Below are 20,104 nucleotides of genomic sequence, written 5' to 3' on the forward strand. Positions count from 1 at the left end.
CCTCGTGGTGAGCCCACTTCTCTCCTTCTCTCTCCCTCTACCCTTCTCCAAGCTCATGCTCTCTCTCACTCTCTTTCTCAAATAAATTTTTTAAATCTTAAAAAAAAAAAAAGACATCAGTCTACTTTGTTGTAACTTCTGGCCAGAACCAAACTTGGCAATTTGTAATAATTAAAACTTGAATATACAGAGAAAAATGCAACCAGTAACAGAAAAGGAGGGTCACAGAAATAGAAACAAGCTTGGGAGGGAAGAGTGTGTGTTTGGTGTTGGTTATGTTTAAAGTGCCAGCAGGACACCCAGGGAATTAGGGAAAAGACTCGGGAAAAGATGCATTATGTGGATGGCACGTACGTAACAGATGGCTGCCAGCTCCTGCCGGATATAGGTCTTTTCTACCAGACCTTGGGCCTTGGTCGGACTGACGCCATGGTCATAAACTGTAAACTTGGTCCCCATGAGATTGGATCTAGAGTCAAGAGGAAGAAGTTACCATTAATGATCTATTATTTTTTTCCCCACACAAATACAAATTTAGTACAGGTATGGAACAGAATGGAAGCCCTTTTGCCTGTTCTCCAAATGTTCACCACTGTTTCAAAGATTTCTCATTAAAATAAGGAAGGGACTTAGATTTTCTATTAACTTTTTTTTTTAAGAGTACACAATCAGTACATGCTCACTGTAAAGAAGATACAGATTCCTCTGAAATTACAGGAATAAAAATATCAGAAAGAGCAGGTGTGATACAATGCTGCTCTCACCTGAGTTTGCCAATATAACTTTCCCCTTCACGAGATAAATCTGTTGGATCAGTGGAGATAAGGTAGTTGGATGTTTTGCTCTTTTTCCGCTTTCTACCTGCAAGAAGAAATATCTGGAAAAAGAAAAAAGTGTCACTGAAGAATATTGACAGAACCACCGCAGTCTAACTATTCACTTAACAAATGTTTAGCAAGTGCTATCAGGTACCAAGCAGTCACTCTTTCGTTTTTGTTTTGTTTTTTAACAGGCTTAATTGGTCTTCATTTTTCTTGTGTACAAACTCCATGGTGGCCACAGCTGGAGCCTGGGTCTTCTGCACAGAACCTCTGGTGTGGGTCTTTACAAGATGATCAGTGAATTCCCGAGAGGGGGCCTTGGTGAACATGAACATGGTTTCTTTCCAGAGCTCAGGGTCAGACAGCTCTCGGTCTTGCAGATGCATCCAAAGTGGCCTTGGCGAAGTTGCCCGGGGTGGCTAGGCAGCCCTCTGTGGAGGCAGAGCAGCCCACATGATGCCAGGGCCCCGGGGCCGCGGGTGGGACGCACCAGCACAGAGCTGCCGCTTCCGGTCACCTTACACGGAATGGTGTGGGACTTGCTGATCTCGTTCTCCCAGAGGCCTCGCTGCACTGGGACTAGAGACCTCGGCCAGAATGATGGTCCCACGGAGTCAGGGGCTACCTCATTGGAACACTGAACACCAACCGATATGTCTGCTGTAATCCCTGATGGCAACAGATGCCTTGAACCTGGTCTGCCTGCCAGGATGGGTCTGCTTTTGCATGGGCATGATCTTCAAAACCACATCCTTGAAGGACGATCCCAGGAAAACCTCAATGACCTGATTCCTTGATGGGCAGATGGAAGAGATAGGTTTCCTCCAGGGACCTGAACTTCATGTGCTTGGCCAGACAACCTAGGCTGGTAGAGGCATCCACTCCTCATCCTTGGTCTTGCTGCCATGAGCTCCTTGGCCTTGACAGCTGCGGAGGCCATGAGGCTTCCCATCCCAGTGCCTCTGGAGGCAACAGTGTCATCTGCCGTTTGGTGTTTTCTTGGAGAAGACCAACCTTGGGGGCTTTATCTCCTTTTCTCACCCTTATAATGCCTCTCAGAATTCACTCTCAGGGTTTCCCTACTGTACAACTTTCCAAAATTAGCTGGATTCTTCATATACAATAGACCCCTTTATCCACCAACCCCCGGTGGATGCCTACTGAACACTACAATGTTTTGTTCTGTATGTACATATGACAAAGTTTAATTTATGCATAAGGCATAGCAAGAGATTAGCAACAATAACAGAATAATTCTAACAATATACTGTAATAGAAGTTCTATGAATGTGGTCTTTCTATCTCAAAATATCTCACTGTACTGTACTCCCCTTCTTCTTATGCTAATGTGAGATGATAAAATGCCTATGTGATGAGACTGAAGAGAGGGGCATTAGGCTACTATCGACCTGCTGAACCTATGTCAGAAGAAGGACCCTTCTGCTTCCAGATGTCAGTGACTACAGGTGACTAAAAGCACAGAAAGAAAAAATTGGGGGCGGGGGGCTACTGCAACTATGTGCAGCTTTATCCCCAAAACCTCCAGTGGCTTTTTCAAAAAAACTTCATCCAATTGGGGGAGGAAGGGTCTTTCCAACTTCAGGAGAAACAGGACATTCCCTAAGCTCCAGTTACTCATCTATAAAGCAAGGATAAGAAAGCCTATCTTACAAGGTTGTGGTAAGGATTACAGGAGATAATATATACATGAAGCATTTAGCACATGCCTGCTATATCGTAAACACTTAATAAATTAGCAGTTATAATAACAATGGTATCAATCATCATCTCATTTCCATGTTCTTAAAATCATCCACTTAGACCCGGTAGTAGAACAAAATACAGTGTTCGTTGGCAAGTATTAAATTGCCTCAAATTTGTGTTTGAAGTAAATTAGAATTTCTAGGGTGAGAAATAAGGCATTCCAGTTGCATGTCCTTCTCTATTTCCAGTTTCTCCTATTCCCTAAAACTCACAGTGTCATGCTCCTACCATAATTAAAATAAAAACCAAAGAGCAGGGGCGCCTGGGTGGCTCAGCGGGTTAAAGCCTCTGCCTTCAGCTCAGGTCATGATCCCAGGGTCCTGGGATCGAGCCCCGCATCGGGCTCTCTGCTTAGCGCAGAACCTGCTTCCTCCTCTCTCTCTCTCTGCCTGCCTCTCTGCCTACTTGTAATCTCTGTCAAATAAATAAATCTTTAAAAAAAAAAAAAAAAAAAAAACCAAAGAGCACACAGTAACACCTTCCCCCCACCAAAAAATAGGATAGAGGGGCAAATAATTACATTCAGATATTCTCTTCCATTTTCTTATATTCTGGATAAAACTCTGTTTCTTTGGGGTGAGGGAGATTTTACCTCTGAGACTCTGAGGTCTTTGAAGACAGAACACAGCAACTGGGAGTTGTTGACTTGATCTGAAACCAGTGCTATTCTCCTATCCTATGACCCTTCAACAATCTGTCCCCACAACATTCTTCCTCTCTTTCTCAACATCTGTCTTTTTTTTTTTAAACTTTTTTTTTTTTTTTAAAGATTTTGTTTATTTATTTGACAGAGAGAGAGATCACAAGTAGGCAGAGAGGCAGGCACAGAGAGAGGGGGAAGCAGGCTTCCCGCTGTGCAGACAGCCCGATGCGGGGCTCAATCCCAGGACTCCGAGATCATGACCTGAGCTGAAGGCAGAGACTCAACCCACTGAGCCACCCAGGCGCCCCTCAACATCTGTCTTAAGAGTTAATTCTCATACCTTCCGATTTTCGTCCTTTTCCAAGTGCATATAGTAAGTGGGGAAGAGACCCCGATCCATTCCTTTTTTATCCCTGGTTATCCGACACTTGACTGTAATACCCCGAGGGGCAGGACTATATGCAAAGTCCTCTAAGTTCTCCACTTCCCCCAGCTGGTTATCCGTGTGTTGGGCTGCAGTTCCCGAAGCTCCTGTATCCTAGAAGAAGAGCCATATACACATGAGCAAGAGGAGGTGGGATCACAAAACTTCTTATTCTCTTCCAGGAACAATTAATGGGCAAAATAATTTCATGATATACCCCAATGTGTCTAGTTTTCTGAAGAAATAAGGGGAAACTCTGTAAAGTTAAATAAGTATGTGGCTATTGGGAGTAATGAAGGAGCTAAGTATAAAAGTGGGATATGACTTCACAAGAGCTGGCCTGAGACACAAGAAATTAGGGAGGTCATGAACTTTAAATTTGAGCTTCAATCTTTTGAAGGAACCCTCATTCAGTAATTGTGTTTAAATGCTAGAGATACGTTTGGGAAATAGTTAAATTAGTTGCCCAGGAAGAAATTTCTGAACTACGTACTGTAGTTGATTTCTGGCTGGATGCAGAATTGGGTCTCTCTGCCTCCGAATATGGTGAATGACATAATTTTTTCCCTTCTTCCTCCCCATCGGTTTCCTCTTCATCGAAGTTCAAACTACCAGAGATACCTGGCAGAAAGGAAGAACTGTCAAAAACTGCCAACACTGGTTTAAAAAAATAAATTTTTGAACCAAATATAATTTCAACTTCCTTGTTTAAAACAGTCCAGCTATTCTGACTTAAGACAATTCTTTCTTCATATTCTCACTTAGATCTATCCCTTTTTTTCCCTTTCCATAAAGGCTTAATATCCAGAATAGAAAAGCACTCCTAAAACACACTCAACAACAACAAAACAAATAACTGTTTACCCAGAAATGGGTAAAGAACATGAACAGACATTTCTTCAAAGAAGATACATAAATGGCCAATGAAATGTTGAGCATGAAAAGATGCTCAACAGCACTCATCTTCAGGGAAATGCAAGTCAAAAATCACAATGAGGTAACACTTGCTAAGCATTGGGATGTCTATTATCAAAAAAACCGAAAGTATTGGCGAGGATGTGGAGAAATTGGAACCCTTCCTCAATGCAACCTGTGCATTGCTGGTGATAATGTAAAATGATGCAAGCACTGTGGAACACAGTATGATGGTTCCCAAAATATTTAAATATAGAATTACCACATGATCTCACAATACCACTTCTGGGTATATACCAAGAGAACTTAAAGCATAGACTCAAACAGATACCTCTATACCAATGTTCATAGCAGCAGTATTCACAATATCCAAAAGGTGAAAACAACCCAAATAGCCATCAACTGATGAACAGATAAGCAAATGGTGGTATATACATACAATGGAATATTACTCAGCTTTAAAAAGAAATGGGATTCTGACACAGGCTACAACACAGATGAACCTTGAAGGACCTTATGCTAAGTGAAATAAGCCAGTTGCAAAAGAGCAAATATTAAAAAAAAAAGTACAAATATTGTATGATTCCACTTATATGAGAAATCTAGAGTAGTCAAATTCACAGAGACAAATTTTGTAGAATAGTGGTTACCAAGGAAGCAGGGGACAGAAGAATGGGGAGCTATTATTTAGTGATACAGAGTTTTATTATGGGAAGATGAAAAAGTTCTGGAGGATTGTGGTGAAAGTTGCATAACAACGTAAATGTACTTAATGTCTCTGAAATGTACACTTAAAAATGGCTAAAATGGTAAATTTTATGTATAGTTCACTGCAACTTTAAAAACTCAATAATATATTGTTCTCTATATCAGTTACTTTTTTGTTTTCCAGCATTTTGTTCATCTCTAGGCTAGTTAACTGGAGTTGGGAATGTTTGAAATGCTATTACCTTGGATTTATGAAGCACCTTTTATAAAAAATTTATGACTATCTGAGTAAAAACTATTTTCTCATTTTATCCTCACATTTATGTGAGATTGAGGAAGAGTCTGTGGTAGTCTTTCTTGTTTTTGTTTGTTTTCGTCTTTCTTGTTTTGTTTCTTGTTTATGAAACATATCTAGGGCTAGAACACAGACATAAAGTGTGTTGCATGTTGTAAGAGAAGTATGGTACTCAAATTTACATTTGGTAATATCAGGCTAGGGGAGAAACATTTGCCCAAGAGAAAGACCACAGGGCCAACAGCAAAACTAAATTCCTTTTCTCTTTATAGGATAAAGTTATCCCCCATATCTAAATCATGAATTTACAAGTAGACTTAGCAACAAGCAGTGTAGTTTTTTCCTCCAAACCATTTCCTTCCCACAGCCAGTCATCTCAGAGGAGGGACAACTATGACCTATTTTTAGACAGTTCACAAATATACTGATATTAGCTTTGCTCAGGGATACACACGGATAAGACAAAGGCCAGTTAAAAAATTAATCTCAAGTAAAAATATATGTCCAGGGGCACCTGGGTGGCTCAGTGGGTTAAAGCCTCTGCCTTCGGCTCAGGTCATGATCCCAGGGTCCTGGGATCAAGCCCGGCATTGGGATCTCTGCTCCACAGGGAGCCTGCTTCCTCTTCTCTCTCTGCCTGCCTCTCTGCCTACTTGTGACCTCTGTCGAATAAATAAATATTAAAAAAAAAAAAGAAAATATATGTCCACACAAAAGCTTATACATGAATGTTCATAGCAACATTATTCATAATAGCACGAAGTGGAAACAACGCAAAGGCCATCAACTGATGACAGAAACCCAGCAGCAGCATATCCATCAATGGAATGTTAATTTGGCAAAAAAAAAAAAAAAAAAAGGAATGAAGTGCTGCTACAATATGGATGAACCTTGAAAACATTATGCTAAGTGAAAGGAGACACTCATAAAGGACCACATAGTATGTGACTCTATCTATATGAAATAATCAAAATAGGCAAATCTACAGAGACGGAAAGTAAACTGGTAGTTGTCTGGGCTGAAGGGGTCTGAGGAAATTGGAAGTGACTGCTAATGGGTATAAGATTTCTTTAGGGAGTCATGAAAATTTTGTAAAACTGATCATAAGGAGGGTTGCAGATGTCTATGAATAGATTTAAAATCACTGAACTGGGGCACCTGGGTGGCTCAGTAGGTTAAGCCTCTCTGCCTTAGGCTCAGATCATGATCTCAGGGTCCTGGGATCGAGCCCTGCATGGGGCTCTCTGCTCAGTGGGAAGCCTGCTTCCCCCTCTCTCTCTCCCTGCCTCTCTGCCTACTTGTGATCTCTCTGTCAAATAAATAAATAAAATCTTTTAAAAAAATAAAATCACTGAACTGTTCACTGTCCATTTTTTTTCTAATTTTATTTTTATTGGGATATAACTGACATAACATAATGATTCAGTATTTGTATATATTGTGACATGATATGATCACATTATGTTTAGCTAACGTCACTTACCACACACAGTCACATTTTTTTAAGTTTTTTCTTTTAAGTTTTATTATATAATTTTATTATAATTACCAGGTCCTCATCACAAGCGCACTCCTAATCCCCATCACCTATTTCCCCATCCCCCCACCAGCCTCCCTTCTGGTGACCATCAGTTTGTTCTCTGTAGTTAAGAGTCTCTCTCTTAGTTTGTCTCTCTCTCTCTTTTTCCCTTTGCTCATTTGTTTCTTAAATCCCACATGAGTGAAATCATATGGTATTTGTCTTTCTCTGACTGATTTATATCACTCAGCATTATACTCTCTAGCTCTATCCAAGTGATTACAAATGGCAAGATTTCATTCTTTTCTATAGGAGCATAACATTCATATTATATATAATCATATATGAATACATAGTTATATTAATATGCATTCATATAATACACATATTCCACATCTTATTTACCCATTCATCAATCGATGGGCACTTGGGCTGCTTCCATATCTTAGCTATCATAAATAATACTGCTCTAAACATAGTGGTTCCTTTATCCCTTTGAATTAGCGTTTTTGTATTCTTTTTTGTAGTCTGAGACCACTGGATCACAGGGTAGGTTCTGTTCCAATTCTTTGAGGAAGTTCACTCATACTGTTTTCCACAGTGGCTGTACCAGTTTTCATTCCCACCAACAGTGCCACATCCTTGCCAACACCCGTTGTTTCTTGTGCTGTTGATTTTAGTCATTCGGACAAGTGTGAGGTGATACCTCATAGTGGTTTTGGTTTGCATTTTCCTGATGATGAGTGATGTTGAGCATCCTTTCATGTGTCTGTGGACCATCTAGATGTCTTTGCAGAAATGTCCATTCATGTCTTCTGCCCTTTCTTTAATTGGATTATTTGGTTTTGGGGTGTTGAGTTTTACAAGTTCTTCATATATTTGGACACTAACCCTTTACTGGATATTTCATTTGCAAGTACCTTCTCCCATTCAATAGGTTGCCTTTTAGTTTTGTTAATAATTTCCTTTGCTGTACAGAGCCTTTAATTTTGATGTAGTCCCAACAGTTTATTTTTGCTTTTGTTTCCCTTGCCTCAGGGCACTTATCTAGAAAAATGTTCCTACATTTGGTATCTGAGAATTTACTGCTGTCTGTGTTCTTTTCTGGGATGTTTATGGTGTCAGGTCTCACACTTAGGTCCTTAATCCATTTTGAATTTACCTTTGTGACTTGTATAAGAAAGTGGTCATAAAAAAAATATATAAATAAATAAATAAATAAATAAATAAAAGAAAGAAAGTGGTCCATTTTCATTATTTTCCATGTTGCTGTCCAGTTTTCCCAACACCATTTGTTGAAGAGACACTCTTTCCCACTGGGTATTCTTTCCTGCTTTGTCAAAGATTAATTGACCATAATAATTGTGGGTTCGTTTCTGGATTTTTCTATTCGGTTCCATTGATCCATGGTGGGTTTTTTTTTGTTTTTTTTTTTTTTTTTTTTTTTGCCAGTACCATACCCTTTTGATTACTACCACTTTGTAATATAACTTGAAATCCAGAATTGTGATGCCTTCAGCTTTGCTTTTCTTTTTCAAGATTGCTATGGCTATTCAGGGCCTTTTGTGGTTCCATACAAAGCTTAGGGCTGTTTGTTCTAGCTCTGTGAAAAATGCTGTTGGTATTTTGATAGAGATTGCATTAAATGTGTAGAGTGCTTTGGTAGTATAGACATTCTAAGAATATTTGTTCTTCCAATCCGTGAGTATGGAATGTCTTTCCATTTCTCTGTATCATCTTCAATTTCTTTCATCAGTGTTTTACAGTTTTCAGAGTACAGATCTTTCACCCCTTTGGTTAGGTTTGTTCCTAGGTATCTTATTAATTTTGGTGCAACTATAAATGGGATTGCTTTCTTAATTTCTCTTTCTGCTGCTTCATTGCTGCTGTACAGAAGGGCAACAGATTTCTGTACATTAATTTTGTATCCTACAACTTTACTAAATTCATTTATCTGTTCTAGCAATTTTTTGGTGGAGTCTTTGGGTTTTTTTCTTTTTTGAAGATTTTATATTTTTACTTGACAGAGAGAGACATGGCGAGAGAGGGAACACAAGCAGGGGGAATGGGAGAGGGAGAAGCAGGATTCCCACCAAGCAGGGAGCCCAATGAGGGGCTCAATTCCAGGACCCCGGGATCATGACCTGAGGTGAAGGCAGACGCTCAACAACTGAGCCACCCAGATGCCCCTAGATTTCCTATATATAGTATCATGTCATTTGCAAACAGAGAAGTTTTACTTCTTCCTTACCAATTTGGATGCCTTCTATTTTTTTCCTGTCATCTGATTGCTGTAGCTAGGACATCCAGTACTATGTTGAACAGAAGGGCTGACAGTGGACATCCTTGTTCTTTTTTCTGAACTTAAAGGAAAAGCTCTTTGTTTTTCCCCATTAAGGATGGTATTAGCTCCACAGGGGTTTTTCCTACATGGCCCTTATTATGTTGAGGTATGTTCCCTCTGGACCCACTTTGTTGAGGGTTTGGTTTTGTTTTATCATGAATGGATGCTGAACTTTGTCAAATGCTATTTCTGCCTCTATTAAAACAACCACATGGTTTTTTAGCCTTTCTCTTATTGATGTGATATATTATGTGGATTGATTTGCAAATATTGAACGACTCTTGCAACCTAGGAATAAATCCCACGAGCATGGTGAATAATTTTAATGTATCGCTGAATTCAGTTTGCTAGTATTTTTTTTTTTTTTGAGGATCTTTGCATCTATGTTCATCAGAGATAATTGTCCTGTAGGGTTTTGTTTGTTTGTTTGTTTGTTTGGGTTTTATGGTGGCATCTTTATCTGGTTTTGATATCAGGGTAATGCTGGTCTCTCGGAATGAATTTAGAAGTTTTCCTTCCTCTCCTATTTTTTGGAATAGTTTAAGAATAGGTATTAACTCTTCTTCAAGTGTTTGGTAGAATATATCTGTGAAACCATCTGGTCCTGGATTTTTGTTTGTTGGGAGTTATTGGATTACCGATTCTGATTAATGATTTTTTTGGTTACTTATTTGCTGGTAATTGGTGTGCTCAATGTTCTATTTCTTCCTGTTTCGGTTTTGGTAAGTTACATGTTCCTGGGAATTTATCCACTTCTTTCAGGTTGCAATTTGTTGGCATGCAGTTTTTCATAATATTCCCTTTTAACTGTTTTTCTGTGGTGTTGGTTGCTATTTCTCCTCTCATTTGTGATTTTATTTATTTGAACCCCTTTTCTTTTTTTCTTGACAAGTCTGGCTACAGGTTTATCAATTTTATTGATTTTTTTTTCAAAGAACCAGCTCCTGATTTCAATGATCTGTTCTATTGTTTTTTCTAGTTCCTTTACCACTTATTTCTGCTCTCATCTCTATTATTTCCTTCCTTCTGCTAGTTTTAGGGGTTTTATATGGCTATTCTTTTTCTAGCTTCTTTAGGTATAAGGTCAGGCTTTGTATTTGAGGTTTTTCTTGCTTCGTGGAGTAGGCTATTGCTATAAACTTGCCACTTAGAATGGCTTTGGCTGTATCCCAAAGGTTTTAAACACTGTGTTTTCATTTCCATTTTATTTCCATGCACTTTTTTTTTTCCTCATTTTATTTATTTTTTCAGCGTAACAGTATTCATTCTTTTTGCACAACACCCAGTGCTCCATGCAAAACGTGCCCTCCCCATTACCCACCACCTGTTCCCCCAACCTCCCACCCCTGACCCTTCAAAACCCTCAGGTTGCCCCAACCTCCCACCCCTGACCCTTCAAAACCCTCAGGTTGTTTTTCAGAGTCCATAGTCTCTTATGGTTCGCTTCCCCTCCCCAATGTCCATAGCCCGCTCCCCCTCCCCCAATCCCACCTCCCCGCAGCAACCCCCAGTTTGTTTTGTGAGATTAAGAGTCATTTATGGTTTGTCTCCCTCCCAATCCCATCTTGTTTCATTTATTCTTCTCCTATCTCCTACCCCCCCATGTTGCTTCTCCATGTCCTCATATCAGGGAGATCATATGATAGTTGTCTTTCTCCGATTGACTTATTTCACTAAGCATGATACGCTCTAGTTCCATCCACGTCGTCGCAAATGGCAAGATTTCATTTCTTTTGATGGCTGCATAGTATTCCATTGTGTATATATACCACATCTTCTTTATCCATTCATCTGTTGATGGACATCTAGGTTCTTTCCATAGTCTGGCTATTGTAGACATTGCTGCTATAAACATTCGGGTACACGTGCCCCTTCGGATCACTATGTTTGTATCTTTAGGGTAAATACCCAGTAGTGCAATTGCTGGGTCATAGGGTAGTTCTATTTTCAACATTTTGAGGAACCTCCATGCTGTTTTCCAGAGTGGTTGCACCAGCTTGCATTCCCACCAACAGTGGAGGAGGGTTCCCCTTTCTCCACATCCTCTCCAGCATCTGTCATTTCCTGACTTGTTCATTTTAGCCATTCTGACTGGTGTGAGGTGATATCTCATTGTGGTTTTGATTTGTATTTCCCTGATGGCGAGTGACGTGGAGCATTTTTTCATGTGTCTGTTGGCCATCTGGATGTCTTCTTTGCAGAAATGTCTGTTCATGTCCTCTGCCCATTTCTTGATTGGATTGTTTGTTCTTTGGGTGTTGAGTTTGCTAAGTTCCTTATAGATTTTGGATACTAGCCCTTTATCTGATATGTCGTTTGCAAATATCTTCTCCCATTCTGTCAGTTGTCTTTTGGTTTTGTTAACTGTTTCCTTTGCTGTGCAAAAGCTTTTGATCTTGATGAAATCCCAACAGTTCATTTTTGCCCTTGCTTCCCTTGCCTTTGCCGTTGTTCCTAGGAAGATGTTGCTACGGCTGAGGTCAAAGAGGTTGCTGCCTGCATTCTCCTCAAGGATTTTGATGGATTCCTTTCTCACATTGAGGTCCTTCATCCATTTGGAGTCTATTTTTGTGTGTGGTGTAAGGAAGTGGTCCAATTTCATTTTTCTGCATGTGGCTGTCCAATTTTCCCAGCACCATTTATTGAAGAGGCTGTCTTTTTTCCATTGGACATTCTTTCCTGCTTTGTCGAAGATTAGTTGACCATAGAGTTGAGGGTCGATTTCTGGGCTCTCTATTCTGTTCCACTGATCTATGTGTCTGTTTTTGTGCCAGTACCATGCTGTCTTGATGATGACAGCTTTGTAATAGAGCTTGAAGTCCGGAATTGTAGATGCCACCAACTTTGGCTTTCTTTTTCAATATTCCTTTGGCTATTCGAGGTCTTTTCTGGTTCCATATAAATTTGAGGATTATTTGTTCCATTTCTTTGAAAAAAATGGATGGTATTTTGATAGGGATTGCATTAAATGTGTAGATTGCTTTAGGTAGCATAGACATTTTCACAATATTTATTCTTCCAATCCAGGAGCATGGAACATTTTTCCATTTTTTTGTGTCTTCCTCAATTTCTTTCATGAGTACTTTATAATTTTCTGTGTATAGATTCTTAGTCTCTTTGGTTAGGTTTATTCCTAGGTATCTTATAGTTTTGGGTACAATTGTAAATGGGATTGACTCCTTAATTTCTCTTTCTTCAGTCTTGTTGTTGGTGTACAGAAATGCAACTGATTTCTGTGCATTGATTTTATATCCTGACACTTTACTGAATTCCTGAACAAGTTCTAGCAGTTTTGGAGTGGAGTCTTTTGGGTTTTCCACATATAGTATCATATCATCTGCGAAGAGTGATAGTTTGACTTCTTCTTTACCAATTTGGATGCCTTTAATTTCTTTTTGTTGTCTGATTGCTGAGGCTAGGACTTCTAGTACTATGTTGAATAGCAGTGGTGATAATGGACATCCCTGCCGTGTTCCTGACCTTAACGGAAAAGCTTTCAGATTTTCTCCATTGAGAATGATATTTGCGGTGGGTTTTTCATAGATGGCTTTGATAATATTGAGGTATGTGCCCTCTATCCCCACACTTTGAAGAGTTTTGATCAGGAAGGGATGCTGTACTTTGTCAAATGCTTTTTCAGCATCTATTGAGAGTATCATATGGTTCTTGTTCTTTCTTTTATTAATGTGTTCTATCACATTGATTGATTTGCGGATGTTGAACCAACCCTGCAGCCCTGGAATAAATCCCACTTGATCGTGGTGAATAATCCTTTTAATGTACTGTTGAATCCTATTGGCTAGTATTTTGGCGAGAATTTTTGCGTCTGTGTTCATCAAGGATATTGGTCTGTAGTTCTCTTTTTTGGTGGGATCCTTGTCTGGTTTTGGGATCAAGGTGATGCTGGCCTCATAAAATGAGTTTGGAAGTTTTCCTTCCATTTCTATTTTTTGGAACAGTTTCAGGAGAATAGGAATGAGTTCTTCTTTAAATGTTTGGTAGAATTCCCCTGGGAAGCCGTCTGGCCCTGGGCTTTTGTTTGTTTGGAGATTTTTGATGACTGTTTCAATCTCCTTACTGGTTATGGGCCTGTTCAGGTTTTCTATTTCTTCCTGGTTCAGTTGTGGTAGTTTATATGTCTCTAGGAATGCATCCATTTCTTCCAGATTGTCCAATTTGTTGGCGTAAAGTTGCTCATAGTATGTTCTTATAATTGTCTGTATTTCTTTGGTGTTAGTTGTGATCTCTCCTCTTTCATTCATGATTTTATTGATTTGGGTCCTTTCTCTTTTCTTTTTGATGAGTCTGGCCAGGGGTTTATCAATCTTATTGATTCTTTCAAAGAACCAGCTCCTAGTTTCATTGATTTTTTCTATTGTTTTTTTGGTTTCTATTTCATTGATTTCTGCTCTGATCTTTATGATTTCTCTTCTCCTGCTGGGTTTAGGGTTTCTTTCTTGTTCTTTCTCCAGCTCCTTTACGTGTAGGGTTAGGTTGTGTACTTGAGACCTTTCTTGTTTCTTGAGAAAGGCTTGTACCGCTATATATTTTCCTCTCAGGACTGCCTTTGCTGTGTCCCACAGATTTTGAACTGTTGTGTTTTCATTATCATTTGTTTCCATGAATTTTTTCAATTCTTCTTTAATTTCCTGGTTAACCCATTCATTCTTTAGAAGGATGCTGTTTAGTCTCCATGTATTTGGGTTCTTTCCAGCTTTCCTCTTGTGATTGAGTTCTAGCTTCAGAGCATTGTGGTCTGAAAATATGCAGGGAATGATCCCAATCTTTTGATACCGGTTGAGACCTGATTTGTGACCCAGGATGTGATCTATTCTGGAGAAGGTTCCATGTGCAGTAGAGAAGAATGTGTATTCTGTTGCTTTGGGATGAAATGTTCTGAATATATCTGTGATGTCCATCTGGTCCAGTGTGTCATTTAAGGCCTTTATTTCCTTGTTGATCTTTTGCTTGGATGATCTGTCCATTTCAGTGAGGGGAGTGTTCAAGTCCCCTACTATTATTGTATTATTATTGATGTGTTTCTTTGATTTTGTTATTAATTGGTTGATATAGTTGGCTGCTCCCACGTTAGGGGCATAGATATTTAAAATGGTTAGATCTTCTTGTTGGACAGACCCTTTGAGTAGGATATAGTGTCCTTCCTCATCTCTTATTATAGTCTTTGGCTTAAAATCTAATTGATCTGATATAAGGATTGCCACTCCAGCTTTCTTCTGATGCCCATTAGCATGGTAAATTGTTTTCCACCCCCTCACTTTAAATCTGGAGGTGTCTTCGCGTCTAAAATGAGTTTCTTGTAGGCAACATACTGATGGGTTTTGTTTTTTTTATCCATTCTGATACCCTGTGTCTTTTGATTGGGGCATTTAGCCCATTAACATTCAGGGTAACTATTGAGAGATATGAATTTAGTGCCATTATTAGCCTGTAAGGTGACTGTTACTGTATATTGTCTCTGTACCTTTCTGATCTACTACTTTTAGGCTCTCTCTTTGCTTAGAGGACCCCTTTCAATATTTCCTGTAGAGCTGGTTTGGTGTTTGCAAATTCTTTCAGTTTTTGTTTGTCCTGGAAGCTTTTTATCTCTCCTTCTATTTTCAATGATAGCCTAGCTGGATAGAGTATTCTTGGCTGCATGTTTTTCTCGTTGAGTGCTCTGAATATATCATGCCAGCTCTTTCTGGCCTGCCAGGTCTCTGTGGATAAGTCTGCCGCCAATCTAATATTTTTACCATTGTATGTTACAGACTTCTTTTCTCGGGCTGCTTTCAGGATTTTCTCTTTGTCACTAAGACTTGTAAATTTTACTATTAGGTGACGGGGTGTGGATCTATTCTTGTTGACTTTGAGGGGGGTTCTCTGCATCTCCTGGATTTTGATGCTTGTTCCCTTTGCCATATTAGGGAAATTCTCTCCAATGATTCTCTCCATTAGACCTTCTGCTCCCCTCTCTGTTTCTTCTTCTTCTGGAATCCCAATTATTCTAATGTTGTTTCGTCTTATGGTGTCACTTATCTCTCGAATTCTCCCCTCATGGTCCAGTAGCTGTTTGTCCCTCTTTTGCTCGGCTTCCTTATTCTCTGTCATTTGGTCTTCTATATCACTAATTCTTTCTTCTGCCTCATTGATCCTAGCAGTGAGAGCCTCCATTTTTGATTGCACCTCATTAATAGCTTTTTTGATTTCAACTTGGTTAGATTTTAGTTCTTTAATTTCTCCAGAAAGGGCTTTAATATCTCCAGAGAGGGTTTCTCTAATATCCTCCATGCCTTTTTCGAGCCCGGCTAGAATGTTCAGAATCGTCATTCTGAACTCTTGATCTGACATATTACCCATGTCTGTGTTGATTAGGTCCCTAGCCTTCGGTACTGTCTCTTGTTCTTTTGTTTGTGGTGATTTTTTCCGCCTTGTCATTTTGTCCAGATAAGAGGATATGAAGGAGCAAATAAACTACTAATAGGGTGGCAAAGACCCCGGAAAAATGCGCTGTAACCAAATCAGAAGAGACCCCAAATTGTGGGGGGGGGGGAAGGGGATAAAAAACAGGTTCTGAAAAAAAAGAAAAAAAAAAAAAGAAAAGAAAAAAATTTAAAAAATAAAACAAATAAAAAAATATAAAAAAGAAAGAAAAAATATATATATTTAGATGAACTAGTCAAAAAACGTTAAAAAAGAAAAGGGTAAAAGTTTTTTAAAAAATTTAGCGAAGAAGAAAAAAGAAAAAAGAAAAAAAAATTGAAAAAAGAAAAAAAAATAAAAAATTGAAAAAAGAAAAAAAAATTGAAGTAGCCGCAAGACTAAAGAATCATGGGGAGAAAGCCATGAGTTCCGTGCTTTGCTTTCTCCTCCTCTGGAATTGCTCTGCTGTCTTAGGAATTGAATCTGCTTTCTCCTTGATAGATGAACTTCGTCCTGGCTGGATATTTTGTTGATCTTCTGGGGGAGGGGCCTGTTGTAGTGACTCTCAAGTGTCTTTGCCCGAGGCGGGATTGCACCGCCCGTACCGGCGGCCGGACTAAGTAATCGGCTCGGGTTCGCTTTGGGGAGCTTCTGTTCCCTGAACGCTTTCCGTAGAGTTCCGGAGGACGGGAATGAAAATGGCGGCCTCCCAGTCTCCGGCCCGGAGGAGCCGAGAGCCTGGGGCCCCACTCCTCAGTGCGCCCCCAGAGGACAGCACCCAATCACTCCCGTATCCCCAGCCTCTAGCCGCGCTCGGAGCTCACCCAGCCCGCGACCAGTTCAAGGTAACCCCGAGCTGAGAGTTCAGTCCTCGGCTCTGTCTTGGCAGCCGGCTTCTCCGTTCTAATAGCTGCGAGCTCTCCGACACTCCGACACCCCCGATCCTTCTGTGACCCTGCGGGGCCTGGGGCCACGCTGGCCCCGCGTGGGCTTCACCCCGGTTTAGCCCCTGGAGCAATGTCCCTCAGTGGAACAGACTTTTAAAAGTCCTGATTTTGTGCTCCGTTCCTCCGCCGCTTGCCGGGAGCCGGCCCCTCCCCCCGCGGTCTATCTTCCCGTCGTTTTAGATTCACTTCTCCGCCAGTCCTACCTTTCAGAAAGTGGTTGATTTTCTGTTTCTAGAGTTGCTGTTCTTCTTCTCTTCGCTCTCCCGTTGGATTTGTAGGTGTTTGCAATGTTTAGATAAGCTATCGAGCTGATCTCCTGCTACCTGATGTAGTCTCAGGCTGCTACTTCTCCGCCATCTTGACTCCTCCCTATTTCCATGCACTTTTTAATCTCTTCTTACATTTCCTGGTTGATCCATTCATTGTTTAGAAGCATGTTATTTAACTTCCATGTATGCATGGTCTTTTCCAGAGGAAAAAACCCAGAGATTTTTTTTTCTTGTGGCTGACTTCTAGTTTCATAGTGTTGTGGTCAGAAAAGATGCACAGTATGACTTTGATTTTTATGAATTTGTTGAGGCTTGTTTTGTGGCCTAATATGTGATCTAGTCTGGAGACTGTTCCATGTGTATTTGAAAAGAATGTGTATTCTGCTGTTTTAGGATGGAATATTCCGAATTTTATCTGTTAAATCCATCTGGTCCACGGTCTCATTCAAGCCACTGTTTCCTTCTTGATTTTGTGTTTGGATGATCTGTCCATTGATGTAGTAGGGTGTTAAAGTTCCCTACCATTATTGTATTATTTTAAATTAGTTCTTTTATGTTTGCTTTTAACGTTTTATGTATTTGGGTGCTCCCAGGTTGGGAGCATAAATATTTAGAATTGTTGTATCATCTTGTTGGATTGTCCCCTTTATGATTATATAGTGTCCTTCTCTGTCTCTTGTTACAATATTTGTTTTAAAGTCTATTTTGTCTGATGTAAGTATTGCCCTGGTCTTCTGGGGGAGGGCACCAGCCTCTGAAGGGACTGAGGCATGCATGACTGGGAAGGGGTAGGCCCATCCCAGTGAGGGTAGGCAGGGCTTGGTGTAAGCAAGTTAGGTAGCAAGTATCAGTGCTACACTGGTTCCCACAGGTGGCTGTGGTGCTTATACTAAGGGGCAGAGGAGGGAAATGGTGCCTGCCAGTATCTCTGTTCCTGAAGGGGTGTCCCACCAACGCTGTCTCTCTGGGAAATGCTCCAAGATGAACAACTAACTTCCTCGTTGTGTGCTCTGGCACTCTTCAGATTGCTGTTTCCACTCTGTATGTCCATGGGTTGTTTGCCTGTCTTTCCTCCAAGAGCAGCACAGTGCCCTCCAGGCTCTCCCTGAACCAAGCCCACTGACCTTTAGAACTCCAGACGACTTTAAGCCTTGCTGGTTGCAGGAACTCATGAAATTCAGCACCTCTTGCTTTCCAAACCAACTGCTATGGGGATTTGTTTTCCCCTGCGCTTCCCTGTGTGTTAATCTGTCTCTTGTCCTTCTCCATGAGTGCAGCTCCCTCCTCACCACAGCAGCCAGGACCCATTTCTCCCCCAAACCATGTCTCCACATTTCTACCTTCTTCATTTGTGACCTTTTCTCTACCTTTAGTTGTGGAATATGTTCTGCCAGTCTTCAGATCAACTTCTGGGGTATCAGGGTGATTTGATAGTTATCTAGTTGTATTCGTGGGATGAGGTAAATCCAGGGTCCTCCTACTCTGTTGCCATCCTCCCCCCCTACACTCACTGTTCACTTTAAATGGGTGAATAGTATGGTATGTTGATTATACGCCAATAAATCTACTATTTAAAAAATTCTTTGGTTTGTGAAGGACATATTTTCTTTGTTTTCTAAAATGTTAACCTTGTTTTCTTTTGTAGCAAAAAGGCATAAAACCTCACAATCATGGATATTTTCACTTAGTACTATGTTTGCAAATGCCATTTTTATGCCAAAAACTCAGCTTATATGAATATATGTTTTACGATGGAGTTCAAAGATTTCTCCCAAACTTGTAGAAAAAACAAAGTGGACCCACTTAAGGGATATAATCTGCCAAACTGACACATCCTAGATCTTAGTCAAGGAAGTGCTTAATGGGGTGCCTCAATTAAGTGCCTGCCTTCAGCTCAGGTCATGATCCCAGAATCCTGGGATTGAGGCCTGCATCAGGCTCCCTGCTCAGTGGGGAGTCTGCCTCTCCCTCTAGACTTCCCCCTGCTCGTGTTTACTTGCGTTCTCTCTCTCTCCAAAAAAATAAAATCTTTTTTTTTAAAAAGTGCTTAATGTGTTTTATGGTCAAGATGCAACTTGTTGAGATGTAAAAAGGCATTAAACAACCTGGTTTCTCAGAAAGGCCAGTTCTCAGAAAAAAACCATAGCCATCACTTCATAGGGCACGGTGGAAGGGGAGAACTCGGTATTTACAGTAAGGGATAAAGAACTAGACTAAGAATCAGAAAATCTCGGTTTGCCACTACTTTGCTAGATGACTTGGGGTAACTTAGCTTCTGATTAAATGAAGGTTGTCTTTGCTCTGACTCCTCCACATCATTCACTTTCTTTTGTCGTAACAATAGTGGTAGTAAAATAATAGGGAAATGCCACAATCACATTCCTATTACAGACAGGGAAACAGAGGCAGAGGAAAGGAAAGCTGTGTTCCCCCTTTCCCAGCCAGATGTGGCAGAGTTGAGATTCAGAACCCAGTAAGAACCCGGGTTTCAGAGCTATGTTCTGACTCCCTTTACCACGGCTGCTGCCACACCCTGTGCTCCTGCCATCTGTCCTGGTTTTCATGACGTCTCATGATTTTATACCCAATACCTTTGCACGTGTTCATTCTTCAACCCAAGTGTGTCACCTTACCAGCAATGTGACCATGGACAAATTACCTAGCCTGTCTGAGAGGCTACATATAATTACAAATGTAATATATATAATTTTCTTATATGTAAATGGAGAGACTGATATGTACAAATGCCCCAAAGTACTGTTATAAATATTTAAGTTTATTTATTTTTTTAGTAATCTCTGTACCATATGTGGGGCTTAAACTCATGATCCCAAGATCAAGAGTCAAATGCTCTTCCAACTGAGCCAGCCAGGTGTCCCATAAATTTTAAATTAATTGAGATAATGTATGGCAAGTGCCTGACATACAAGAGACATTCAAATGTCAGTCTGCAGCTGCTTTGACAGATGTTCCAGTAAACAGGAGGCCACACATCCTTCCTAGCTCAGCTTTCTTGTCCCTTCTCATTGTCCCAG

The 20,104-nt window shown here is 40.3% G+C and overlaps 1 protein-coding gene across 3 annotated transcripts in view; it reads right to left on the reverse strand.

Moving 5' to 3' along the window:
* TULP3 (TUB like protein 3) overlaps positions 1-20,104 on the reverse strand; it is a 74,607-nt gene that overhangs the window by 5,748 nt on the left and 48,755 nt on the right. For all 3 annotated transcript variants that reach the window (XM_046013704.1, XM_046013702.1, XM_046013703.1), the window contains 4 exons: positions 4,146-4,273; positions 3,569-3,766; positions 765-877; positions 355-469 (listed from right to left, as the gene is read on the reverse strand). In XM_046013704.1, coding sequence (XP_045869660.1) covers positions 355-469; positions 765-877; positions 3,569-3,766; positions 4,146-4,273 — 554 coding nt within the window. The remainder of the gene's footprint in view (positions 1-354; positions 470-764; positions 878-3,568; positions 3,767-4,145; positions 4,274-20,104) is intronic.

This window comes from Meles meles, chromosome 7 (assembly GCF_922984935.1).
Source record: "Meles meles chromosome 7, mMelMel3.1 paternal haplotype, whole genome shotgun sequence".
Taxonomy (NCBI): Eukaryota; Metazoa; Chordata; class Mammalia; order Carnivora; family Mustelidae; genus Meles; species Meles meles.